Source organism: Pyrus communis, chromosome 15 (assembly GCF_041283825.1).
Source record: "Pyrus communis isolate YQ-2024b chromosome 15, ASM4128382v1, whole genome shotgun sequence".
Classification (NCBI taxonomy): Eukaryota; Viridiplantae; Streptophyta; class Magnoliopsida; order Rosales; family Rosaceae; genus Pyrus; species Pyrus communis.
Window position 1 is genome coordinate 34,079,536 of NC_142579.1, and position 21,981 is coordinate 34,101,516.

A 21,981-nucleotide genomic window follows, 5' to 3' on the forward strand; every position below is an offset into this window, starting at 1 on the left:
AAATAAAAAATGACTGTTATAAGAATTGAGAAATGGGGGGTGTATGTAAAAAACATAAGATGTATATTGAAAATATGGGGTGTGAGGGTATTATAGGAAAGGAAGTGAGGTGTATTAAGATAATTTTTAATTAAAAAAGTAAATGTGGGGTATACCAAGTATGTGAGGTTTATTCTACGGTTTAAGAGCTTGTTTGGAAGTTTTTTTAAAGTAACTAAAAACATTTTTGTTGAAATTTTTTTATATTTCAAAATCATTTACAGAAAACACTTAAAATTGTTTATTTATTTATTATTATTTAGAATTCACTTGAATTTTTATTAAGAATTAATTTTAAAATAATTTCATCAATAACGTTTTTACTCGTTTTAAAACTTAAGAAAGATGAGACGTGCCACGTCAATGTCATGTACCCCTAGTAATAACTGGGATGGTGTGGACTCCGGTAGCAGCATTTTCCCTCCCATTGCGGTGGAAGCAAAACACATCCTTTGTTGTTGCAGCAGAATTTTCTTTCCTTCGCATCAGCAGACTCATATTTTGGACATGACAAGTCAAGTGGCATCATCATCATAGCCGTTTGGTTTCGCTGTTTGAGCAAAATAAATGGCATTATTATTGCCAGGAATCTCAAAAACCCATCGAAATCTGTGGAAATCAACGCCACCGCCCATCATCTTCTCCAAGCAGCTCACAGGCACAGCCTACTCAAATCACTATGCTAGTGATACTGACACCGACCCTTCTCTCGTTAGCGCTCTCATTTCCATCTTCACCAAGCGACCCTTTTCCCCGGACGACCCGGAGTTGAAGACCCTCGCTCCACGACTCACCACCAAAGCTGTCGAAAGTGTGCTTAATGGCCTCCGGAGTTGGAAAACCGCTCACGTCTTCTTCACCTGGGCACCCAACCAATGCGGCTACACGCACAACTGCTATACTTACAATGCCATGGCGTCTCACCTATCACGTGCTCGACAGAATGCCCCACTCAGAGCTATGGCTATGGAAGTTGTGAGTTCCAACTGTTCTCTCACTCCTGGGGCTCTGGGATTCTTTCTAAGATGTTTAGCCAGCGTAGACTTGGTTCAAGAAGCTAACTTTTTCTTTGATCAAGTCACGGCCAAGGGTCTTTGTGTTCCGAATAGTTATAGCTATAATTGTTTGTTGGAGGCTATATCTAAATCTAAGTCCAACTCAATTGAATTGCTTGAAATGAGATTGCAAGAAATGCGAGATTCTGGGTGGGAATTCGGTAAGCACACGCTGACCCCGGCGTTGCAGGTCTATTGCAATGCAGGCAAGTTCGAAAAGGCTTTAAATGTTTTCAACGAAATGTATGAGAGGGGGTGGGTTGATGCCCATGTCATGTCCATCTTGGTGGTGTCTTTTAGCAAGTGGGGCGAGGTGGATAAGGCTTTCGATTTGATTGAAAGAATGGAAGATCACAAGCTTGGATTGAATGAGAAGACATTTCATGTTCTGATTCATGGGTTTGTGAGGCAGTCCAGAGTGGACAAGGCCCTCCAATTGTTTGATAAAATGCGCAAGTCAGGTTTTACACTCGACATTTCTCTTTTCGATGTACTGATTGGAGGGCTCTGTAAGAATAAAGAGCTCGAAAAAGCCTTGTCTATGTATTCGGAGATGAAGGCGTTGGGAATCCATGCTGATGCTGGGATACTAGCAAGGCTCATACCATCCTTTTCTGATGAAGTGGAAATGATCCGGGTACTTGAGGAAGTCCAAGGAGATTTAAATGAAGAGGATATGCTTTTGCTTTGCACTTCCGTGTTGAATGGTCTTACTAATAATGGCTCCATTGACAAAGCTTATCAACTTCTTCAGGCAATGATGCAATACGAATCTGATTCTGAAGGTGAGGTAGATAAGATCCTTGTAGTTATGAAAAGGGTTCGTCCCGTCACAACTAATTTTGAAATTGTTATTTTTGGTCTACTCAGGTTTGGTAAGTTTGACATGGCCTTAAGCCTTTACAAAGATATGATTCAGATCGGCTGTAAACCAAATGTATCAATTTATAACAATTTGATTGATGCACTGTGCAATTCAGATAGATTAGACGAAAGTTATAAGCTTCTGAGAGAGATGGAGCAGTCAGGACTTGAACCAACACATTTTACCCACAACTCTATATTTGGGTGCCTCTGTAGAAGACAGGATGTTGTAGCAGCCCTTAACCTAGTGAAGGAGATGCGTGCTTGTGGACATGAACCATGGATAAAATATTCCACCTTGCTTGTGAAGCAGCTGTGCAAACATGAAAAGGTAGTTGAAGCTTGTAATTTTCTTGATAACATGGTTCACGAAGGTTTTCTCCCTGATATAGTTACCTATTCTACGGCTATAAACGGATTGGTCAAAATTCAAGAAGTAGATCGAGCTGTGCAGCTGTTCCAGGATATCTGTGCTCATGGCTATTGTCCTGATGTAGTTTCTCATAATATATTGATAAGTGGGCTTTGCAAGGCCAAAAGAGTTTCAGAAGCTGAATCTCTTTTGGATGAGATGGTGATGAAGGGTCTTGTTCCCTCAGTTGTAACCTACAATCTGCTGATTGATGGATGGTGTAAAACTAGTCACGTTGATAAAGCAATACTTTGCCTTTCCAGGATGTTTGGTGAAGACAGAGAACCAAATGTGATTACCTACACAACATTAATAGATGGGCTGTTCAATGCTGGAAGGGTCGATGATGCTCTTGCGCTTTGGAACAATATGGGAAAGAAAGGATGTGCTCCAAATAGAATTGCTTATATGGCTCTCATTACGGGTCTTTGCAAGTGTGGCAGGCCTGATGAGGCACTGGTTTATCTTCGTGAGATGGAAGAGAAGGAAATGAAACCTGAGATTTTTGTATATGCAGCAGTAGTAAGTGCTCGTCTCTCTGAGCTAAACCTACCCCGACAGTGAAGATATTTGATGTTCTAATTTGTTTCAAATCTGGAGAACTAAGTCATTGCGAAGAGGGAGGCTGATAAATTTCCCCTGGAATGGTTAGTAACTGAAGCTGCAGGTGAGCTGCTGCTGTTCGAACTATATAATGTGGATTAACATTATGGTTACCGTTACATGCTAGTTTTCTAGCCCTGTAGCTGTTTTAATAGATATTGTTTATACTGTATTTTGGAATTTTGATGGTAATTTTATTGGAATTCGGAGGTATGAAAGTTCAACTGCCCTGAGTAATCAGCGACAATGTCTCGAGCTCTAAAACTCCTTTTTCCTTGGTAAACTCATCACAGCCTCTGAGCATCGACTGAGTTCGACAATGGACCTTCAAATACATTTGAAACTAGTCTAATTTCCAGACAGGAATGATTCCTTGAGCAGCTAAACGCTTTTCAACCCAAAAGACAATATGTTTTGCTGTGATTTTCTTCTCATCAACGAGAAAAGGCTCAACAGTGCTCGCTTCTGAGCCATACGAAGACAGCGAAAACCCCTTTGGACCTGCATGCATACCATATTCTGCTAATCTCAGTTTTCTGTAAATGCATTCGTTGAACTGTGCGCAACCCATCAATCAATAAATTGAAGACTTGCCATTGTTGACAATGCAAGGCAAGAGGTACCTGTGAGGACTCCACTGGGAAAGAAGACCCAAAACGAGTAGGTATTGCCCTTCTTTATAAAGGAACCTTCCAGCTGTAGCACGTAGAACACGTCAATTCGAGAACAATTATAAATGAAAATGCTAGGAACGAAGAAATGAAAGTTGAAAGACAATTAGTATATACAGGTAGCTGAGCTGACCCTGTTGTCTTGAAAACAAAGCTCAATATCAGAGAGTTCATCTTGAGTTTGGAGTATTGCTTTCAATGGCGGGATAACGTCCTCCTCCATCATTTGAGGCAACGCCTTCACTGGAGCTTTCGCTGCAACTTTAGGCTTCGCCGGAGCTGCTGCTTTTTGATCAGCTGTTCTAACCTCCTTCGTACTTGTATCAGCAGCATCAGCTAGTACGTAAACGGGGCAAAAAGATGTAATCACAAGGCAATGAATCCCTGCCATACATTGTGAAAATAGAGCAACTCACCGGTGGAAGTGGATGATTCTTGCAAAGCAGACCAGGCAATGTTTCTTTTTCTTTGAGATGCTACCACTTTACTTTTCATCATTTCCTGCTAAACCAGATGAAACATAACATCCTTTTTGTTAGGGTTGGTCTCAAAGTTAAGCATATGATCGACGGGAAATGATTTCAACGCACCATTTTTCGCACATACAAGTTTGGCAAGTTTTTTAAAATGCCTAAGTTTGTTGAATGGTAAAAGACAACCAGAAATAGCAGTGCTCAGTACTCACATGGTTTGAGGTCTTCCTTCGAAAAGGATGGCGGGCTGATGACTTGGGGAGAGCTGAGAATTCTGCCAAATGCTTTCCATTTGGCTGTCGTCGTCGTCGACATTGAAAAGCATGAAGCTGAACCTGCGGAGGAGATGGTTTGGGCAGAGAAAGAATAGCCGAAGCCATGCTTGCTTGCTTGGTGATCAATTTGGAGCTTAATTCGCCACTGAAATAAAACCATCTTCTCTTCTCTTGGCCTATCATTCAACGAAAGGCTGAGATTGAAGCTCTTCCATTTTCTCTCATCTCGCTCTCTAACGAGTCCCAAATTCTCTTTTGGGCCTTTGGGCCTGGCCCTCATTTCCTTAGCGGCTCGATTTACATTTCGCTTATTTGTTCAACTGAAATAAAAGAACCATGTTGAGACTTCGAATAGAGACCTAAAAAAGCCAACTTCAACTTTTCCCTTGTGAGCAACAAAGCGCAAACAACAGAAATTTCTTCGTACTGTTATAAATAGGCAAAAGTTAGACAGATAACTTTTGCTAGGGATAAAAACGAAACGAGTGTAAAATATCACATTGTTTAGTTACGTAACACAAAAGAATTGCAGGTAAAAAGAGGAAGGGAGGGATACTGATATTATTGCTTTCAGTTCTTTTGTTTTGTAGTGTTGTGTGTATTGTGATCGTGCTTTTTATATAGAGCAACACCCGTAACTAACCAAACAGACAAAATGATTACACTTTTGAAAGCACCACACAACAACTATTCCCTATTATTCCCAAGTCTCCTTTACTGTGGGCATTCATTCATCCTCACAATTTTACAACACATACAAGTTTCTTTTACATTTTCTTTACATCTATCTCCCATATCCAAAACAAATAAAGATAGCGAGAAAATGTGATCCATTGATATCGTTCCACTTCAACCCTCAGCAAACGTTCTCTCTGTTTCGCCTATTTATAACAACTGTTATCTATATCAGAAGCGAAAGAAAAATTTGGTTTCAAATTAAAGTAAAAACAAATTCAATTTAATATTGGAGTCCGTCCCTCCCTCCCTCCCCACGGACCTCTCTCTGCACTGTGCGGGCGTCGTTCGGCTCTTTTGATTTGAATCCCAGTTGCCTTTCCTTCCCTGTATTTAGGTTTTCACAACGGCACAATATTTGCTGCATGCCGCGAGCCCCCCACAGGCACTAAGTGTAGTTAAAATCGACGTCATGATTTCGGACAGGACCAGGAGCAAGAGTAGCAGCCGAAGCAAGAAGGATATGGGGAATGCAGTTGTTGTTGTTCCCGATCAAAAAACAACAACTAAAAGAGCAGCACCGGCGTCGCAAAGACAAACCCAGAGGCGACGGCAATCGACCAAGGAAAAGGAAGTACAAGACATCGAAGACATAGAAGATTTGTTCAGCGAAGAGGAGACCCAGAGAATTAGGAAGTCTCTGCTGGAATGGTACGGCCTCTACCGAAGAGAGCTGCCGTGGAGAGAAGTGGAAGCTGGGGAGGACCTTGAGATAAGAGCCTACAGAGTGTGGGTCTCGGAAGTGATGCTGCAACAGACGAGGGTTCAGACTGTTATTCAGTACTACCACCGTTGGCTGCTCAAATGGCCCACCATTCACCACCTCGCCCGGGCTTCTCTTGAGGTCACTTTCTTTCCCATTAACTTCCCGAAAGTTCCAATCTTTTTGCTTCACATTTGAATTTTTGAAATGCCAAAGCAAAAACAAAAACAAAAGCAATCCAATCTTTTGTTTTGCAGGAGGTGAATGAAATGTGGGCAGGTTTGGGCTACTACCGACGCGCCCGATTTCTTTTAGAGGTGCTTTCTCTTCATTCTTGTTTCAGTCAGCTGTTCTAAACTCCGCTAAAGGCACCACTTGAATCAGTGTTAATTTGTGTGATATGAAAACCTAAGATTATAATCCGCTCAATAAAGCTGTGAGGTGGAACCCTTAGGGTTTAAGATTACTTGTGTCCACATGATAGTATGTTGTCAATCCCTCAAGTTACTAGTCTTGTTCCATTTAATTGAATTTTTTGTCAAGTTGCTTACGCGTTTATGTAGTCAACTCATGTGTACCTACCCTCAGGGTTTAGGTTTTAGGAAGTTGTTTATGCCTTTCTGTAGTCAACTCATGCGTAGCCCCCAGGGTTTAGGGTTTAGGGTTTAGGGCTTAGGGTTTAGGGTATGGCTGCTACCTTTGTATTGAGGTGTAGCACATGTTTATTCTTGTGTTTTCTCTTTGCATTGGTTTTTATTCGCTTATTGTCATGTAAGACTATTAATATAAGAAACAAATAAACGGATTCAATCAAACCTTTGATGATCTTTCGTCACACTTGTTATTGACTATGAGTTATGAACTTATAATGATACTGAGACTACCGTCTGTGCAGGATTCCATCTTCATCTTGTATTCTCTAGTTTTACAATGAAGGCCTTTGGACCTTTTCTTGTTCGAAAATTTTGTTGTTGTCAATGATCTCATTTGAAAATAATAAAAAGAAGTAACAATCAATTTGAAAATGACAGGCAGTTCTATTTTTTCGTATTTCTATAGAAAACATGCCCTGGTTTCAGTCTCTCTTTTGTTTTTCTTTTTTTTTTCAAATTGTTAGGGAGCTAGAATGATTGTTGCAGAAGGAGTTCAATTTCCTAAAACAGTTTCTCAACTACGAAAAGTTCCGGGAATTGGAGACTATACAGCTGGAGCAATAGCTTCGATCGCATTTAAAGAGGTGAGTAACTTCTCTGCTAGGTTTGAGTCGGACCCAAAAACAAATTTCTTTGATTTTTCTTTAATCAAGAAAGCGCATGTTCTAAGAGTTGTCTTTCAGGTGGTTCCCGTGGTTGATGGAAATGTAATAAGGGTGATCGCTAGACTAAGGGCTATTTCTGCCAATCCAAAAGACTCTTTGACTGTCAAGAAATTTTGGTGAGCTCTTTTGTTTATGGAATCACTGCTTGTTCTTTTACAGGATTTGAAATTCCTTTTTAAAGGGTAACAAACTTTTGGACTTTTTAAAATGCTATCACATAGATGTGTATAAAACGCAGAAAATGATGCCAATGGATCAAATGCTAACTTATCTAATGAGAATGCTATCATCGCTATCTGATTTTAACGTGCGTGTGAAACAGGAAACTAGCAGCTCAGTTAGTTGATCCTTTCCAGCCTGGGGATTTCAATCAGGCCCTCATGGAGCTTGGCGCAACTGTATGTACCCCATTGAGTCCAAGCTGCAGCTCATGTCCTGCATCAGGCCAATGTCGTGCACTGTCAATCTCTGGGCATGATAGTTCAGTGCTGGTCACAGATTATCCAGTTAAGGTGGTAAAGGCCAAACAGAGACGTGATTTTTCTGCTGTATGTGTTGTCGAAATATTAGGAGATGAGGAACCATCAGACAGGCACCAAATCAACAATGGGTTTCTTCTTGTAAAACGACCTGATGAAGGGTTGCTTGCTGGCCTCTGGGAGTTCCCGTCTGTCCTGCTGGCTGGAGAAGCTGACTTGGTCACTAGGAGAGAAGAAATCGACAAATATTTAAATAAACATTTTAGACTTAACCCCTGCGACATAGCTTCAAGGGAATATGTTGGAGAATATGTCCATATTTTCTCTCACATTCGTCTCAAGATGTACGTGGAATGGTTGGTGTTACATATAAAAGGTTTGATCTCCATCTCTTTCTCTTCTCACACTATTAAGTATCAAAAAGTGCTTATTTTGAAAAAAAATTTAATTTTAGCTATCTATATCATAACAAGATAAAAATAGGCAGATATCGTTTTGGAAACTTGTTGAATTGCAATTTGTATGTATAGCTGCATTTTCTACAGGGATATTTGCAGCTTCTCTGCATTAGAATTTAGAAACACCTAACATGGCAGTTGGTAAATTCAGTGAACTGTGTCCGAGAAGGATTCGAGAAACTGCTCGAAAGTCAGAGCTGCTGTACATCATGTTTACTAATTCATTAATCTTGAGTCACTGGAACCAAAACTATTAACCCGCACCAAAGGCGTGGTAGTACAATCATGCACTGTGTTTCTGGAGATATTCTTAATCGTAGTTTGCTTTTCATTGGCACGAAGGTGGGATGGTTAGCAAGCAGCTCAAAGAAACCGTGCCTTGGAAATGCGTAGATGCCAAGGTCCTTTCAAGCCTGGGGTTGACATCTGGTGTAAGAAAGGTGATGTCATACTTCAACATATCGAAGCTTCCTGAATTTGCTATTTCGAAATCTAGTTTATACCAAAGAAGTGATTCTATCAGACATTTCTGGGTTCATTTTTCTTATTTGATTTTGTTTACGTTGTCGATTGATTCTTGTCAAAATCCACATCAGAAAGTTTAAAACACCATACTAAGTAGCCTAGAGATCATCTATGTTGAACTTGAACGCCGAATAAGCCAGTGGCACCGGCACCAAAAGAATACGATGAAATCGTAGTTTTTATTATCTGTTCGAGTACAGACCTTTGTGTTTTATTTATAAAAATGCGTTTGCACTCTGGTTTGTCATCCTGATGCAGGTTTACACTATGGTTCAAAAATTTAAGCGAGAACAGTCGCCATATGGTCCTGCCTTGGAAAGCAAGAAAATGAAACGATGCAAAGCGTCTCGAACAAAATAGAATGATCCTGGAGCAGGACATGCTGTGGATCATTTGAAGTATTGACATTCTCAGCCAAGTGACTGCACTGCACTGCTTAAGTTCATCTGAGAGCGGGCACTCGCACGTCATTGATTTACAAGAGAGCCTCTTTGAAAAACCAGTGTGTCATTGTATCTCGACCATTGGCTCAAACTTTCGACAGTCACTTTTGTTGATGTAAATTTAAGACATTCAAATCTGAAACGAGTAACCGGAGTACACGATAATATTACAAACACGCTTTTTACCTGCTTTGTGCACGAGAATTTGTTACAAAAGCACGCCACAGAAATCCAAACTACCGTTTAGTTCAGATCTGAAACAAGAACTGGAGTTGCAGGTAATATTTAGCTTCCTACATCGTAAGAGAATAAGCGCACTGCATTATGGTAACTTATTCCAGCAAGTTCTTCTGTGGTCATCTCTAGCAAAGATGCGACATAGATGAGTACCTGCCATTGAGAAATGATGTTCAACTTTAAAAGTAAATAGAATACACTACCCGTTTGTATACAGACTAACCATAGGGAACGAGTATCAAAACACGCACCTACGGGTCCAAGAGATTCATGTAAAAAGATTTAATCACAAGGGTTTAGGGTTTTGAACAATGGCCGTAGACTAGAAACTAGAATGACAACAAAACGAACATATTTAACAGGGATAATGGGCAAGATTCGAGTTGTAAAACACTTACATTGTGAATATTTGCTGGGTGATTTAGTACTTCTTTTGGAAGTGTTACAGCATCGCTTGCACTAGCCACTGGAGCTGAGGAAATTTCTTGCGACTGAAGCTCTTTAGGGAAGGAAGCATCTCCTTCAACCAGATGCAGAGAACCTAACTCAGACTTTGGTAATGCATCAGGTGCATCTGTCTCCAGTAATATTCTTTCAGAAGGTACCTACAAAAGAACAATTTATAATGAAAATCGGATCCAATAATGTATAACATATACAGACACACACACACACGTCCAATCCAAATATGGAACTACCATCTTCAGCATCCTCTTTGCCTTGTTTACTTTCATGGACATGAGAAATCCAGAGAACGAAAAGTAAGCACCAAGACTGGCAAATTCAGGAACCATTTCAGCAGAACCCAGGAAAGAATGAAGAATCACGCCAGCAGGAAAAGGCCCTAAAGATCTGACAAGGAAATATGCATGAGGCATTTATAGACGAATTACTTTGGATAAACCTCATAAATTACAAGCTACGATTAACATAATAGAGAAAATGGCAGCATCTATGTACTTCATTATCTGAAGAAGGTCACCAAAAGCACAGACACAATGGATGGATGCTGGCCTTTTTAACTCTTTTGCAAGTTCAAGTTGTTGCCTGAATACATTAACCTGCAGTGGAAACCTTACACATTTACAATTTTAAGGATTAAATTGATCATTCTGTAAAAAAGAAAATGGTCATAAATAGAAGGGAAAAAAATAATTTTAATCAGCCATTAAGATAATGAGTCATACAATGAAGCTTTGGGAGAGAGTAATTGATTCATACAATGAAGCTTCGGGAAAATAAAAATTATCAAAAAGAAAATGAACTATAAGGGTATTAAGTTAATGACTCATACATTTGAAGCTTTGGGAGAGAGTAATTGAGCATAGACTGAGGCAAGAGACACAGTTATTAGACAATCAATTGGGCTTCATGCCAAGGCGCTCGACTATGGAGGCAATCTATCTCTTAAGGAAATTGATAGAAGGGTATAGAGGTATGCAAAAGTTAAATAATTGTTATTTTTACTCTTTACATACATTTTATAAGAAGTTTAGAAATGCCCTGAAAACCCTTTTTTCATCTACGTTTCCTAGGGTGTTACATATAATTATTTATTTTTTTTTTTGGGAGAAAGAAACGAAATTTTCTTGCTTATGGCAATAAGATTACAAAAGTGGTCAAGATATCCACAACGTATAAACAGAAAGCAAGTCATCCCACAATTAATTCCGATGAGAAGAGATGACCAACTTATATGAGCACTTCAAAAATTGGGTTGGAATGATAAGAACCTGATCCGCGAAATCGACCTTCTTCCCATGCGAACCCTTGTCCAAGCCTATCTGAATTTACACGGTTGTGTTAGAATTTAGAGATTCATTTATTCTTGTGTACGAAGATTTTGGAATATATAAATTCCACTATTGCAAAGAATAGAACTTGATGTGATCAAAAGAATTGATGACACATCAAAAGCTTAACACGTAAACGTCATCATTAGATAGCAAGGAAAACCCCTCAGATGGGGTAGCTAGAACTAATGAATGTTAAAACTATAAGTTCAACCCAAAAGCCAAGTTAAATACATATTGGTTACCTGAACTTTTTATCAAGATCAATTGAAATGTTTGACGTTTCCCAATGAAATCAAGCTTTTGCAGCATAAAAGTAGGGATTATCAAAATGGAGCTCCTCACTTGGAGTCATTGATTAAAACCCGAATCGTACATTTGCATACAGCTAAACATAAGGTATCAAAATAAACTAAGGATTCAAGTGCCAACCTCTCCAACCGCTGCAGAGGGCGTAGACTCGAAGAATTGTTTTAAAGTGTTAAGCCAATTTGGTGTCCTCTCTGCAACAAACCTACACATATACAGCATACCTTGAATCTCGATTCTCGACTCAAAAGAGAGAGAGAGAGAGAGAGAGAGAGAGAGAGAGAGAGAGGGAGAGAGAGATTTACCAGGGATGGAGACCGAAGCATGGAATTACGCAAGGATAGGACTCCCCAAGCTGCTTGACCAAGTGCCAATCTTTCTGAAAGATAATATTAGATTGGTGACTAAATTATTAACAATAAGAAAAGGGAAAAGGTACCTCAGAGACTCCATTGACGGCAAAACGAACGACGCCAGAATCGAGGGTTGCTGCAATCAATTGGGGCGCCTTGTCAAAGATTCTTGGGTCTTGCAGGTGACAGTGCGCGTCAAACAATTTCATCATCTGCCTCTGCCGCCTTTCCCTGCTGCGAAATTGCAAATTGCCCCAGGTGCTGCTTGTTTTGGAGCCAATCCAAAGCTCCAAAGCCAAAGAGAGCGGTGGACTGGAGGCAGCCGGACCGGTGTCAGTGGATGGGTCTCCCCTCGCGCAAGTCGGTTTATTCGTTAAGTCAGCCACATGAGTACACCGTTTTGGAGTTATCTTGTGGACCCCACGCCGTTAGTGATTGAAGACTATTTATTTACTAAAGAGGAGGGTTTCCTATCCAATTTTAGTCCTTTTGCGGCACGCAGAACATTTGGGTGTAACGCGCCTAGCAGCACGACATTGTCAGGGACTCGGGACTCGGGACTCGGGACCCTGGGAGAGTATAAGGAGGCGGATTATAATTTACTTCCAACTTTCTCTCGTCATTTAATACTACGGATTATTAATATTTTTCTCATTACAGTAGATCCATTAAAGTAGAGCATAGAGAGGGCCTACGAGAGGAGAAAATCAAAGTCTTGGGCTTATAGGCCAGTCTTATGGAACTACATGACAGAGCACCATCACAAGGATTAACAACGATCGCTTGCAGGTCTAATTTGACTATTGACAAAGAAGATAAGTGATTAATCATAGAGTATTTTTCAACCACTCGAGCAAGTTGACGAACAAAACAATTTTATGGCATGAAGCCTAGAGACAGGCCTACTCAGACACCAACTTCAAGCTACGCGTTTGCTATCAATGAGAGTAAAGGTATATGAAAGGACGTAAAAGTTGTCAGACTTAACGTTCGGGAAGCAACTAGCCTTGAGCAAGTGACACATCACCTCCACACGTCGATCAAATAGTGAAGAAGTAGCCAACAAGTCGTTTCTACACTTAATGTAATGCTAGAGCGGTGAAGTACTAGTCCATGACTGTTGGGGCTCACTAAGGGCTCATCCATCTTTTAAGTGATCAGACACACATGAATAAACTAACATCACACTACTGTTGTAGAGCACTTTTTTAATTCATATCAACATATACAGATCATACATAGTTCAATTTTGAAGGTGAACTACTTAAACTTGGTTTATCTATCACTTAATCTTTTACCTCGAGCCTCATCAATGATTGACCATATTGACCTCCTAATTTTGAGCGTTAACAACATTATTACATGAAATTCTTTTACATAATGCATTATTAAATAGAGAATTCCACATAACGATGAATCCGTTTCATGTAAGTCTTTCTCCTAAAATAGACCATGGGATGTGAACTTGACATTCCTCCAGATTAAACAAAAGCTCCACCGGAACCCTTGCCTTGACGGTAAGGTCAAGAGGACACTGCAAAGAAAAACCACGGGATAGCCAACTCCCAACCAAGTACCTAACAGAGTCAATTCCATAGAGAGTAGGAAAGGGTTGGAAAGCACAACTGTTTGCTACATCTGGAAAGAGCCTCTAGAGATTGACTTGGACTCATCTCGGAAATTGAAGAGCTCTATGAATTCAAAGTTCGAATCAACTTTTTGTTGGACAATACACCTTTTTAGCATGTTTGAGTTCAAATCTTCCACACTCAAAATAGATATGGCTCTTCTATTTTTAACCATTAACTGACACTTGTTTATAAATTCAAATTTTCTTAACCTTGTTGTCACATTTCAAACGATAATTAAGACCATAAAAAAATCACACATTTTTTAAGTGAAGAATATCTGACTTCCTTTGAGGTCTTGAGTGCCACAATTAGAAGTTCCGAGGATATTTTTGGGGCGTTTTGATATAGGCGCCTGGTTTTTTTAATTTTTTGGACTAAGCATACACTCATTTTGAAAATTTGATCAAACATTATATAGTAGAATATTTATAAATAAATAAAAATTTGTCAGATTTTATTATTTAGAAGACCCAACACATAATAAAGATTTGTTTGATTATATAGCTAACTCTAGTTTCCTATAATATGGACACATTTAGTTTTATAGTTGATTTGATTTTTTGTATTTCTCGGTACATTTGGAATGTAAATGTACCAAAAGGGTTATCTGATAGAGACATTTGGTTTTGTGGTACATTTGTAATTTTTTGTTCATTTGGTCTTTTGGTACATTCAGAATCTAAACGTACTAAAAGGGTTATGTGACAATAGGCACATTTGGTTTTATGGTACATTTGGTTTCTCTGTACATTTGAAATCTAAACGTACAAAAGGGTTACATAACAATGGGTATATTTGGTTTTATAGTACATTTAAATTTTTGGCACATTTGGTTTCTCGATACATTTGAAATCTAAACGTACCAAAAGTCGATACTTTTGTTCTCAAATGTACCATAAGTTTTAAGTATATTTTTAATATATCTATACGTGAAAAAATATGTATTGAAGACTTTTATTGAGACATTTTTAATAGAAAGAGATTTTTTTTAAAAAAATATTGATAATAAGGTAATGAAGAATTAGTTAATTAATTTTTTTTTTATTAAAAAAATGTCATTTAATGCATAGAATGGGATTGACGAAATTAAATTCCTATATTATAGGTAATTAGTTGCTAACCTATCTTATGCCTCTATATAAATGCATTTAAATTAATGACACGGAAATTAAATAAGTAGAAAATTATTAAGGTGACAATTGATCAAAGCATCTTAATCAAATCTTTAAAAAAAATGAATATTAACAACTGTATAAAAGATGTAAGGTATTCTAATTTTATCGGATATTTTTATTCGCTGAGTTAGAGATGTACTCACTGTCCTTTTCCTTATAACATGAGGCCACCTGGTCCACCTCTAAGTTATGGTAAGGGTATTTTAATCATCTCAAGTTTTTTTTTTCTTTTTTCAGTTCTCCAATTTTTAACAAGTTTTCTCAGGAAAAAGAAAAAGAAAAAGAAAAGGAATAAGAGAATTTCGAAACGAATTTTATTATTATGAGGCGAAAATGAATGGGAGGAGGGTTGAGACACGAACAAGAGAGAAGAAGAAGAAAAGAAAGCCCTCACTAAAATCCAAAATATTATAACTATTACCGAATATTCCTCTCTGCCCTCCTCCTCCTCCGCCGCCTCCTCCTCCTCCTCCTCTTTTATTCTGGAAACCAATCAGGTTAGATCTGAAGCTCTGAAGGCCGCGATGGTGATGGTGGTGAGCGAGCGACCACTGAAAAGGATGAAGAGGCGAATCACGGCGGATCTCAATGACTTCTTCACTTTCCCGTCGGCGTCGCCCAACCGCCGCGTGGGGCCCTTCAGGAGCAGCGTCATGGATTTCATCTCTAAGCACGCGTTGCTGCCTCCGCCCTCTTCCCTCTCCCCTCACCTCATGACGTGGCAGATCCTCTTCAGGGCCGGGGATGACGATCCGTCATCATCCCCAGCCGACGCTGCCGTCGTCTGTCTCGACATCGTGGAGGAGGACGTCGCCAGATCTAGATCCGTCTATTGTGATCACTGCCGAGTCGTTGGTGAGTTCACTCACCCACTCATTTCTCCAACTCGTTACTTTTTCTTTTATTTTTCTTGTAAATTCCGTTTTTAAATATCCTAGTAATCTCGCGAGTTGAAACATTCTTTAGTGCTCGAAGCTTTTTACTTTATTGTCATTGAACTGTATCTATCGTGAGAAAACGGACGAGAAGATAATACCTACGGAAGGCGACTTACGTGGTCCCTCATCCCTGGCTGGACAAATGAGTCACACCAACTTTGTCTGATTCGTCACAGCTACCCTACTCAGAGGAGAATGACTTATATGGGACGGGTTCACCTCCACCGTGGCATCCCGGGCTAATGATACAAGGCTGTGTGGAGAGTCTTACACGTACTAGTTGCCGGGGGCGGTGAACTTGTTCCATATATGCCCTCTGCAATCTGAAGTCTTTTACTTGGGGATTTAATGCCATCAATTTATCGAGCCTCAATGCTTTTTAACAAGTAAAACAATGTGATTTCTGTGCATTTTCATGTATTTACCTTTTCATGAAGCTCGGCTGGTCACGGCATACACATACGTTGAATCGATTACTGAACCTAATACGAAAGCCTAAGAGAGGGTTAATGACTTATAGGACATGCCACAATATTGTGATATGAATGTCAAGATCATTCACGTAACAGTCTCTTGTAAACTCTAGTGAATTAAGTGCTGAGTTCTTCATATTTTGAAGTGATTAGGGTGTCATTTTAGAAGGCGGTTGAATAATGTTTTACTCTAGTGGATTTTGAGCACACTTCGAAGTTATCAACTGTATATTTTTCCGTTACTTGTGCTGGCTGCAAAGAAATTCATGACCAAGAAGTAATGACCAACCCCATTTTCAAATATTCAACCTCTTACAACCTGCCATGAAACTCAATTCAGAGCCTTTTGTGGTACTTTATTGTTCCGTTTATTTTGTACGACTGAAGCAGGGAATTGACCTTATGCACTCTAGTTTATGGTTAGGGATCACGGGCCCTTGATATTGTAATCATCTTAGGGTTTTGTTAGAATAGAACTACTTGTTTGAATGTTTTGCTAAAATGTTACCAACCAACAATGGTCATCGTAGGTGAGTTCTGACCTTTTATATTCCTTTTCAAACATTTAGGATGGAGTGGTCATCCAGTTTGCGGGAAACGTTATCATTTTATTATTAAGGCTGATGGTAATTCCATTGGTGGATATCACAAGCCTTGTATGTGCTGTGGAGACGTTGTGCATATCTACGAATCCAAGTGAGGACTTAAATACTTTTATCTGTATATGTTTATTTTAATGCACTTAACATTTATCCCTTCAAGGCTGGCCCTGGTCATTCTTATCATATTATTGTTCCTTCTGCATTTTTTTTGTACTTAGGTCGACCTTTTTGTTGTCTGGGTATACATATAGATTTATTGAGGCACTATCTTTTAAATTATTTTATGAAGCAATTCAAAATTATTGTTTATGTGTAAGGGAAATATTTTTAATTGTGTTTTTTGGTGTATTATATTCCTTTATATTTTGGAGTTGTATGTGCTACAAGTAACAAATTACAATCTCAACTTTTGTGGCGCATACAATATAAAAAATTTAAAATTTGTAAAAAATTGTTTATTCTTTTGGTGTCATCATATTCTTTTTGAACTGTCAGAGTTGAAATATTAAGAGGTTGCAAGTGTAAGATTGTGCCCCTTGAACGGGACTGATTCCTCTGGAACTTTTAGGTTTGCATAATTTGTGCAATTGGTTGGATCAGATTACTGAATGATTCACACAAGAATTCGTGCTAATTTCCTACCTTGTGACTACCATTGATAGGGTTGTGATTTTACATGGTGGTTGATGTATCTTTGTTATAGGTGCAAATCTTGCAATCTTGATGCAAGTACAAAAGATTTTGAAGACTGGGTTTATAACCAGTTAGAGAACACAACTCATCTTCTGCATGGAGTAGTCCATTCGAATGGTTTTGGACACCTTCTTAGGGTCAATGGAAGGGAAGGTGGCTCAAGAGTTCTTTCAGGATGTCATATAATGGACTTTTGGGACCGGCTCTGTAAATTACTAGGAGTCAGGTTAGGCTTTTTTTTTTTTTTTTTTTTTTTTTTTTTTCTTTTTTTCCCTTTAAGCACTACCGAGGGCCTTGAATGTACAAGAATGCACAAAATAGGGAATCAATGATTCTTGTCTCTGTTTTTATCTCTCCTTATTTATCTAGGTACAATGCGTTTTTAAAAGCTTCAGTCGAGATCTTGCAAAACAACCACCCAACAATGTAAGATAATATGTTAGTCTTGTGCTCGAGGCGCACAAGATATACTGGTTTCTGAAAAGGCCTAGGAGAGGGAACCCGTTGTCAATTATAAGATGCATACTGTCAATATTGTCCTTTTAGTTTCAAATAAATTCAAAAGTTAAATGCAATTAATATGGTAATTACAAAATACCAGCACAAACTTTTCTCTCCCACAACATCCCTACTTTTTTATCACGCTTATAGTTCTAGCAAGTATTTTTTCTGTTTTGCTTCAAATTACAGGGCTGCACAAGCCCTACCTAACGGTTTGACTGTACTCTATTAGTATCGGACCCATAATGACCCTTGTAATGGAGGGAATGAAATACCAACGCGCTACTTGGACTAGTGTTCAGGTTTGACGTTTTTATGTTGCATATAGAGCACCCTTAGTTGTTTTGTATTTTTTTATTTTTATGTGAAGGAATACCTTTATGTAATTAATTTAGAATCTATGCACTGAGCTAATGTATGTATTCCTTTAAGGGCTTTGTTGATTTCACGAAAAAAATTGCGTTGTTTTTGTTTTTATTAATTTATTTGTACATGGTCGTTTTCATTGCCTGTTTTGTTTAGTTATTGCGAGTCTTCCATGACATAAACTCCTATTTGTCATTTTCTACACATGAGCAGAATGGTCAGTGTGATGGATGTGTCAAAGAAGTATGGGTTGGAATATCGATTACTTCATTCAATTATCAAAGGGCATCCCTGGTATGGTGATTGGGGTTATGAATTTGCTGCTGGTAGTTTTGCTCTGACTCGTGATGCCTATAAATTGGCTGTTGAAACACTCTCTAGCCTACCGTTGTCCATCTTTCTTTCCCAAGGTCAAAACCATGGTTCTCACGTCCATGACATCATCTCGCGATACCAGTCTCTTTCAGAATGCAAGCTTGACAATATAAGAGATCTCTTTGGTTTCCTCATTAGTTTGGTCCACGATGCTCACAAGTATTCCTCAAGGGTTGATGATGCCATGTGCAAGAAGCAAGGCACCGCCTCCGCCTCACGAGTTTTGTGTACATGGACTAAGAGTGATATTGAATATGTTGAAGAGGCCATGTTCAAAGTGTTGCGTGCTGTTTCTGGTTCTAATTGGGTAAGTGCACGTAATCTTAAACGTGCTGTGTTTAAGGTGGCTGCGCCAGAACTCCTTGATTATTGCCTTAGGGAACTTGGAGGGAAAATGGTGGGGGATGGGATGCGTGTTTGTTCCAGATACAATCCTGATACAGAGGCTTTTGAGTACAGGTTAGTTATCATTCTAATCCTCAGAAAATTTGCCCTAGTAACATTTATTTATTTATTTATTTTTAATTTGCTTCAAAGAAAATTCATATGGTTAGTTTCTATAGTTTAAAATGAATAAAATTCATTTACTATTAATTTTTCTCTGGTACATTTAGCCTTAATCTTCTTTAGCCATTCCCCGATGTTCAGTATACTCTATATATTTAGTATAGTTCAGGTGCTCTTTCAGTTAAGCCTATTGATGGTACTATGAGCTGAAGTCCGTATGATTGGAAATTCTATAGTAATGTCATTGCAAAGGAGTTTTATTTTTGTGTTATCCCTACACAATTTCTCCGCAAAGTGCATTCTGCACAGTCAAGCTTTGAATTTCACTTCACTAAGATAGGGATAATTAAAACACATTGAACGATCAAGATTTTTACATCGTTCAACAATTCATCTAAAGTCACATTGACACTCCTTGTCAGGTTTGCTCAACTTCACTAGTACAAGATTTTTTTTTTTCTTTTCTTGTTTATCTTAAAACCCTTATTGTCCTGTATGTAAAGGACATGCACATGGAAACACTTCTCAATCGACACAGATTTATGAGCTTCTCTGGAGCCATACTTTTCTAGGTGGTGTCCAGATCTGCCTTCTAGGTGTTCCTAAAGCATTTATACGAGTTTCATTTGAGCACATCATGCATTTTGCGACTCTTCCAGCTCCACCATAGTTTGGTCAGGCCAGCTTTACACTTTTAACTGTTTTTACAATTTGCATATGAAGTTTACTAAATTAAACAATCATCAGCTTTTAACCTGGTATCGAAACATCCGACCATAGATAAAGATCTAAATGTCCTGGAGTTATTTGGGTCTTAATATTAAAGTCGCATTTTGGTGCACGTTGTGCATGCTGTTACATACTTCTGTCGATATATGTGTATTTTGAATTTTAGAGTTCCAAGAACTTGTGAGTTCTAAATATCAGTTTGGCATAGTTTATTAGAAGTTGAAACTCTGCAAGTTGTGGAACTTATTGTCTTAGAACTTAGAAGCTATGTCTAATTAGTTCATTTTACTTTGTAATGTTTACGTGTTGACTATTAAGAAAGATTGTATGTCAACTGTTCTCCAGACTCGTGGCTGGGAGTGTCTCATCAAAGGGAAGCACTGCTTGCTCTAGTTCTTCTCTCTCTAGCAGCATATCAGAAGAAACTCTCGTGCTGGACTTGCGCTTCTTATATGAGTACATGCTCCAACCCCAAACTATGATGAAGGACGTGCCTCAGGTAACAAGGGATCTTGCAATCAGCTCAGCTGAGAAGCTACTTGACTGCAAGCAGTTTGTGAAAGACTACAAGCCTGAAAAGATGTCAACTAATGACCCATCTGTGACATGTGTCTTGTGTAGTGTGGAATTTACAGATGAATCTGAAGAATGTTCCTTCATTAATCCTCCTCCCGAACTGATTGTCCTGTCAAATGCTACCGTATCTGATCTCAAGCTAGCAGCATCGAAAGCTTTCCAAGATGTGTATTTGATATTAAAAAGGTTTCAAGCTGAAGAGTTGCTTGACTGCGGCAATGTTGATGAATCCACCCAGGTCAAGCACTTGTTAGGATCAGCCAAACTTGTTCGGGTGAGAGGGAGGTGCAACGCAAAGAGTGTATGGAGTAAGTTTAGGATGGAAAGGGGGACTGAGAGATGGACAGTAGATTGCACGTGTGGGGCCAAGGATGATGACGGAGAAAGAATGTTGGCTTGTGATGGTTGTGGCGTGTGGCGGCACACTAGATGTACTGGAATCCCCGACTCTGATTCAGTTCCTGCAAAATTTCTTTGCGAGAGATGCAAAAGCTCCGCCTCTGTAGAGAAATCCGGCGGCCCCTGCAAAGACGAGGTTGTTGCCAATGTAGACGGAGATAGCCGCTGCACTGGGAGTAGTTTGACCGTCCCACCCGATGTTCGCTGAGTTAATTTAGAGGTGTTGAGGAAGCGGTTTTGGTTTTTGGTTTCGGGAAGAGACGTTGGTTTTCTTGATCGCAGAAACGACATGTACAGAAGCCTTCTTCTTCCTTCCTCTTTGTATATATTCTTCCACCCCCGTGGTAGGCGGGCTGCCTCAACACTTTTTCTTAATAATATAACAAAAGGTTTTTTATTTCGCAAATGGTCTCTCATGTACTGCCAACTCATAATCTTATGATCTTCATCAATTTCGCCCCCCGTTTAAATCTGAAAAAACTTCCGTTAGTTTGATTATGTGGCACATGATTGGGACCTGTAAGTCTAAATAAATGAGGAAATTTTCAGTGTGTTTGAAACAGCTAACGATATGTCACAAGTTATTATACATTTAGTGAGACTTCAACTGTATAACAATGCCACATTGATTAAAAATAGAAAATCTTTTCTTTTGAATTTTTGTATTTTTTTCTTTAAAGGGGACAATTAGTGGTAAGCCACAGTTATCCACCACTTCTGAGGGCCGGGAAGACTTACAGAGGCATTTCAGCCTCCCCTTGTTCACAAGTCTGGCTTCCACACCAACGGCGGATTTCGAACCTGAGATCTTTAGTTTTTAGTTTTAAGAAAGTCTCGTAATCTGTCATTTACCACTGGACCATCAACTCATGATTTTTGAATTTTTATTTCTAGTTCACTAGGAGTTGAAAGAAAAATAAGATCAATAATTAAAAATTAAAGAAATATGCTGTATCTTCAAGATCGGGCAACAACGACAGTCCCACCTCCACCTCTCTCTCTCTCTCTCTCTCTCTTCATCCTGTGACTTTAGAGTTAAGCGTAAGCCTTAAGGTGATATTTGGCATTTAATATAATTCTAGATTTAAAAGTAGGACCCTCATCTAGCGGAAACAAAATATGTATCCAACTCTCATTGGAGATGATATAATTTGCACAGTATGCACGACGTCGTTTGAATTGCTAATATACAAAAAAAAAAACTTCTTCACAATGAGGTCGTATGAAAATTTTTATTTATATTAAATATGAAAATTATAGCAATGGATTTT

At 38.9% G+C, this 21,981-nt stretch overlaps 5 protein-coding genes across 8 annotated transcripts; 3 read left to right on the forward strand and 2 right to left on the reverse strand.

The window, feature by feature from the left end:
• Positions 1-401: 401 nt before the first annotated feature.
• On the forward strand, positions 402-3,197 carry LOC137740163 (Tetratricopeptide repeat (TPR)-like superfamily protein). The gene is made up of 2 exons (XM_088686823.1): positions 402-1,879; positions 2,075-3,197. The coding sequence occupies exons 1-2, from the start codon at positions 607-609 to the stop codon at positions 2,932-2,934; spliced, it is 2,133 nt and encodes a 710-aa protein (XP_088542949.1). The 5' UTR covers positions 402-606; the 3' UTR covers positions 2,935-3,197.
• LOC137740172 (uncharacterized) lies at positions 3,146-4,654 on the reverse strand. The gene is made up of 5 exons (XM_068479995.2): positions 4,330-4,654; positions 4,061-4,148; positions 3,778-3,980; positions 3,597-3,669; positions 3,146-3,474 (listed from the first exon to the last, which is right to left on the reverse strand). Exons 1-5 carry the CDS (start codon positions 4,573-4,575, stop codon positions 3,317-3,319), a joined length of 768 nt encoding a protein of 255 aa, XP_068336096.2. The 5' UTR covers positions 4,576-4,654; the 3' UTR covers positions 3,146-3,316.
• Positions 4,655-5,191: 537 nt separating this feature from the next.
• Positions 5,192-9,238, forward strand: LOC137743472 (HhH-GPD base excision DNA repair family protein). 3 transcript variants are annotated; one of them, XM_068483375.2, is made up of 7 exons: positions 5,192-5,971; positions 6,088-6,147; positions 6,948-7,067; positions 7,167-7,264; positions 7,471-8,003; positions 8,428-8,525; positions 8,869-9,238. In XM_068483375.2, exons 1-7 carry the CDS (start codon positions 5,540-5,542, stop codon positions 8,968-8,970), a joined length of 1,443 nt encoding a protein of 480 aa, XP_068339476.2. In that variant the 5' UTR covers positions 5,192-5,539; the 3' UTR covers positions 8,971-9,238. The 3 variants fall into 3 exon arrangements, with proteins under 3 accessions (XP_068339476.2, XP_088542950.1, XP_088542951.1); XM_088686824.1 differs by lacking the exon at positions 8,869-9,238 and having other exon boundaries at positions 5,307-5,971; positions 8,237-8,458; XM_088686825.1 differs by lacking the exons at positions 8,428-8,525; positions 8,869-9,238 and adding an exon at positions 8,158-8,335 and having other exon boundaries at positions 5,307-5,971.
• Positions 9,191-12,306, reverse strand: LOC137743483 (TatD related DNase). The gene is made up of 8 exons (XM_068483387.2): positions 11,832-12,306; positions 11,698-11,771; positions 11,516-11,597; positions 11,024-11,074; positions 10,251-10,351; positions 9,989-10,142; positions 9,689-9,895; positions 9,191-9,443 (listed from the first exon to the last, which is right to left on the reverse strand). Exons 1-8 carry the CDS (start codon positions 11,955-11,957, stop codon positions 9,339-9,341), a joined length of 900 nt encoding a protein of 299 aa, XP_068339488.2. The 5' UTR covers positions 11,958-12,306; the 3' UTR covers positions 9,191-9,338.
• A 2,479-nt stretch (positions 12,307-14,785) lies between these two features.
• Positions 14,786-21,116, forward strand: LOC137739947 (PHD finger protein At1g33420). 2 transcript variants are annotated; one of them, XM_068479706.2, is made up of 5 exons: positions 14,786-15,406; positions 16,532-16,658; positions 17,268-17,483; positions 18,338-18,958; positions 20,081-21,116. In XM_068479706.2, exons 1-5 carry the CDS (start codon positions 15,076-15,078, stop codon positions 20,916-20,918), a joined length of 2,133 nt encoding a protein of 710 aa, XP_068335807.2. In that variant the 5' UTR covers positions 14,786-15,075; the 3' UTR covers positions 20,919-21,116. The 2 variants fall into 2 exon arrangements, with proteins under 2 accessions (XP_068335807.2, XP_068335815.2); XM_068479714.2 differs by lacking the exon at positions 17,268-17,483 and having other exon boundaries at positions 14,787-15,406.
• The last annotated feature ends 865 nt before the right edge of the window (positions 21,117-21,981 follow it).

Excerpts from the sequence above, each read along its gene's own strand:
- LOC137740163 (XM_088686823.1), top strand. The coding sequence starts at position 607 with ATGGCATTATTATTGCCAGGAATCTCAAAAACCCATCGAAATCTGTGG. Across the intron at positions 1,880-2,074 it reads ATACGAATCTGATTCTGAAG|ATAGATTAGACGAAAGTTAT; the intron begins GTGAGGTAGATA and ends TGTGCAATTCAG.
- LOC137740172 (XM_068479995.2), bottom strand. The coding sequence starts at position 4,575 with ATGATAGGCCAAGAGAAGAGAAGATGGTTTTATTTCAGTGGCGAATTA. Across the intron at positions 4,149-4,329 it reads GAAGGAAGACCTCAAACCAT|CAGGAAATGATGAAAAGTAA; the intron begins GTGAGTACTGAG and ends CATCTGGTTTAG. Across the intron at positions 3,670-3,777 it reads TTTGTTTTCAAGACAACAGG|CTGGAAGGTTCCTTTATAAA; the intron begins GTCAGCTCAGCT and ends TACGTGCTACAG.
- LOC137743472 (XM_068483375.2), top strand. The coding sequence starts at position 5,540 with ATGATTTCGGACAGGACCAGGAGCAAGAGTAGCAGCCGAAGCAAGAAG. Across the intron at positions 5,972-6,087 it reads TCGCCCGGGCTTCTCTTGAG|GAGGTGAATGAAATGTGGGC; the intron begins GTCACTTTCTTT and ends TTTGTTTTGCAG. Across the intron at positions 8,004-8,427 it reads GTTGGTGTTACATATAAAAG|GTGGGATGGTTAGCAAGCAG; the intron begins GTTTGATCTCCA and ends ATTGGCACGAAG.
- LOC137743483 (XM_068483387.2), bottom strand. The coding sequence starts at position 11,957 with ATGATGAAATTGTTTGACGCGCACTGTCACCTGCAAGACCCAAGAATC. Across the intron at positions 11,598-11,697 it reads TGCTTCGGTCTCCATCCCTG|GTTTGTTGCAGAGAGGACAC; the intron begins GTAAATCTCTCT and ends GTATATGTGTAG. Across the intron at positions 10,352-11,023 it reads AGGTCGATTTCGCGGATCAG|GTTAATGTATTCAGGCAACA; the intron begins GTTCTTATCATT and ends TTTCCACTGCAG.
- LOC137739947 (XM_068479706.2), top strand. The coding sequence starts at position 15,076 with ATGGTGATGGTGGTGAGCGAGCGACCACTGAAAAGGATGAAGAGGCGA. Across the intron at positions 15,407-16,531 it reads TGATCACTGCCGAGTCGTTG|GATGGAGTGGTCATCCAGTT; the intron begins GTGAGTTCACTC and ends TCAAACATTTAG. Across the intron at positions 16,659-17,267 it reads GTGCATATCTACGAATCCAA|GTGCAAATCTTGCAATCTTG; the intron begins GTGAGGACTTAA and ends TCTTTGTTATAG.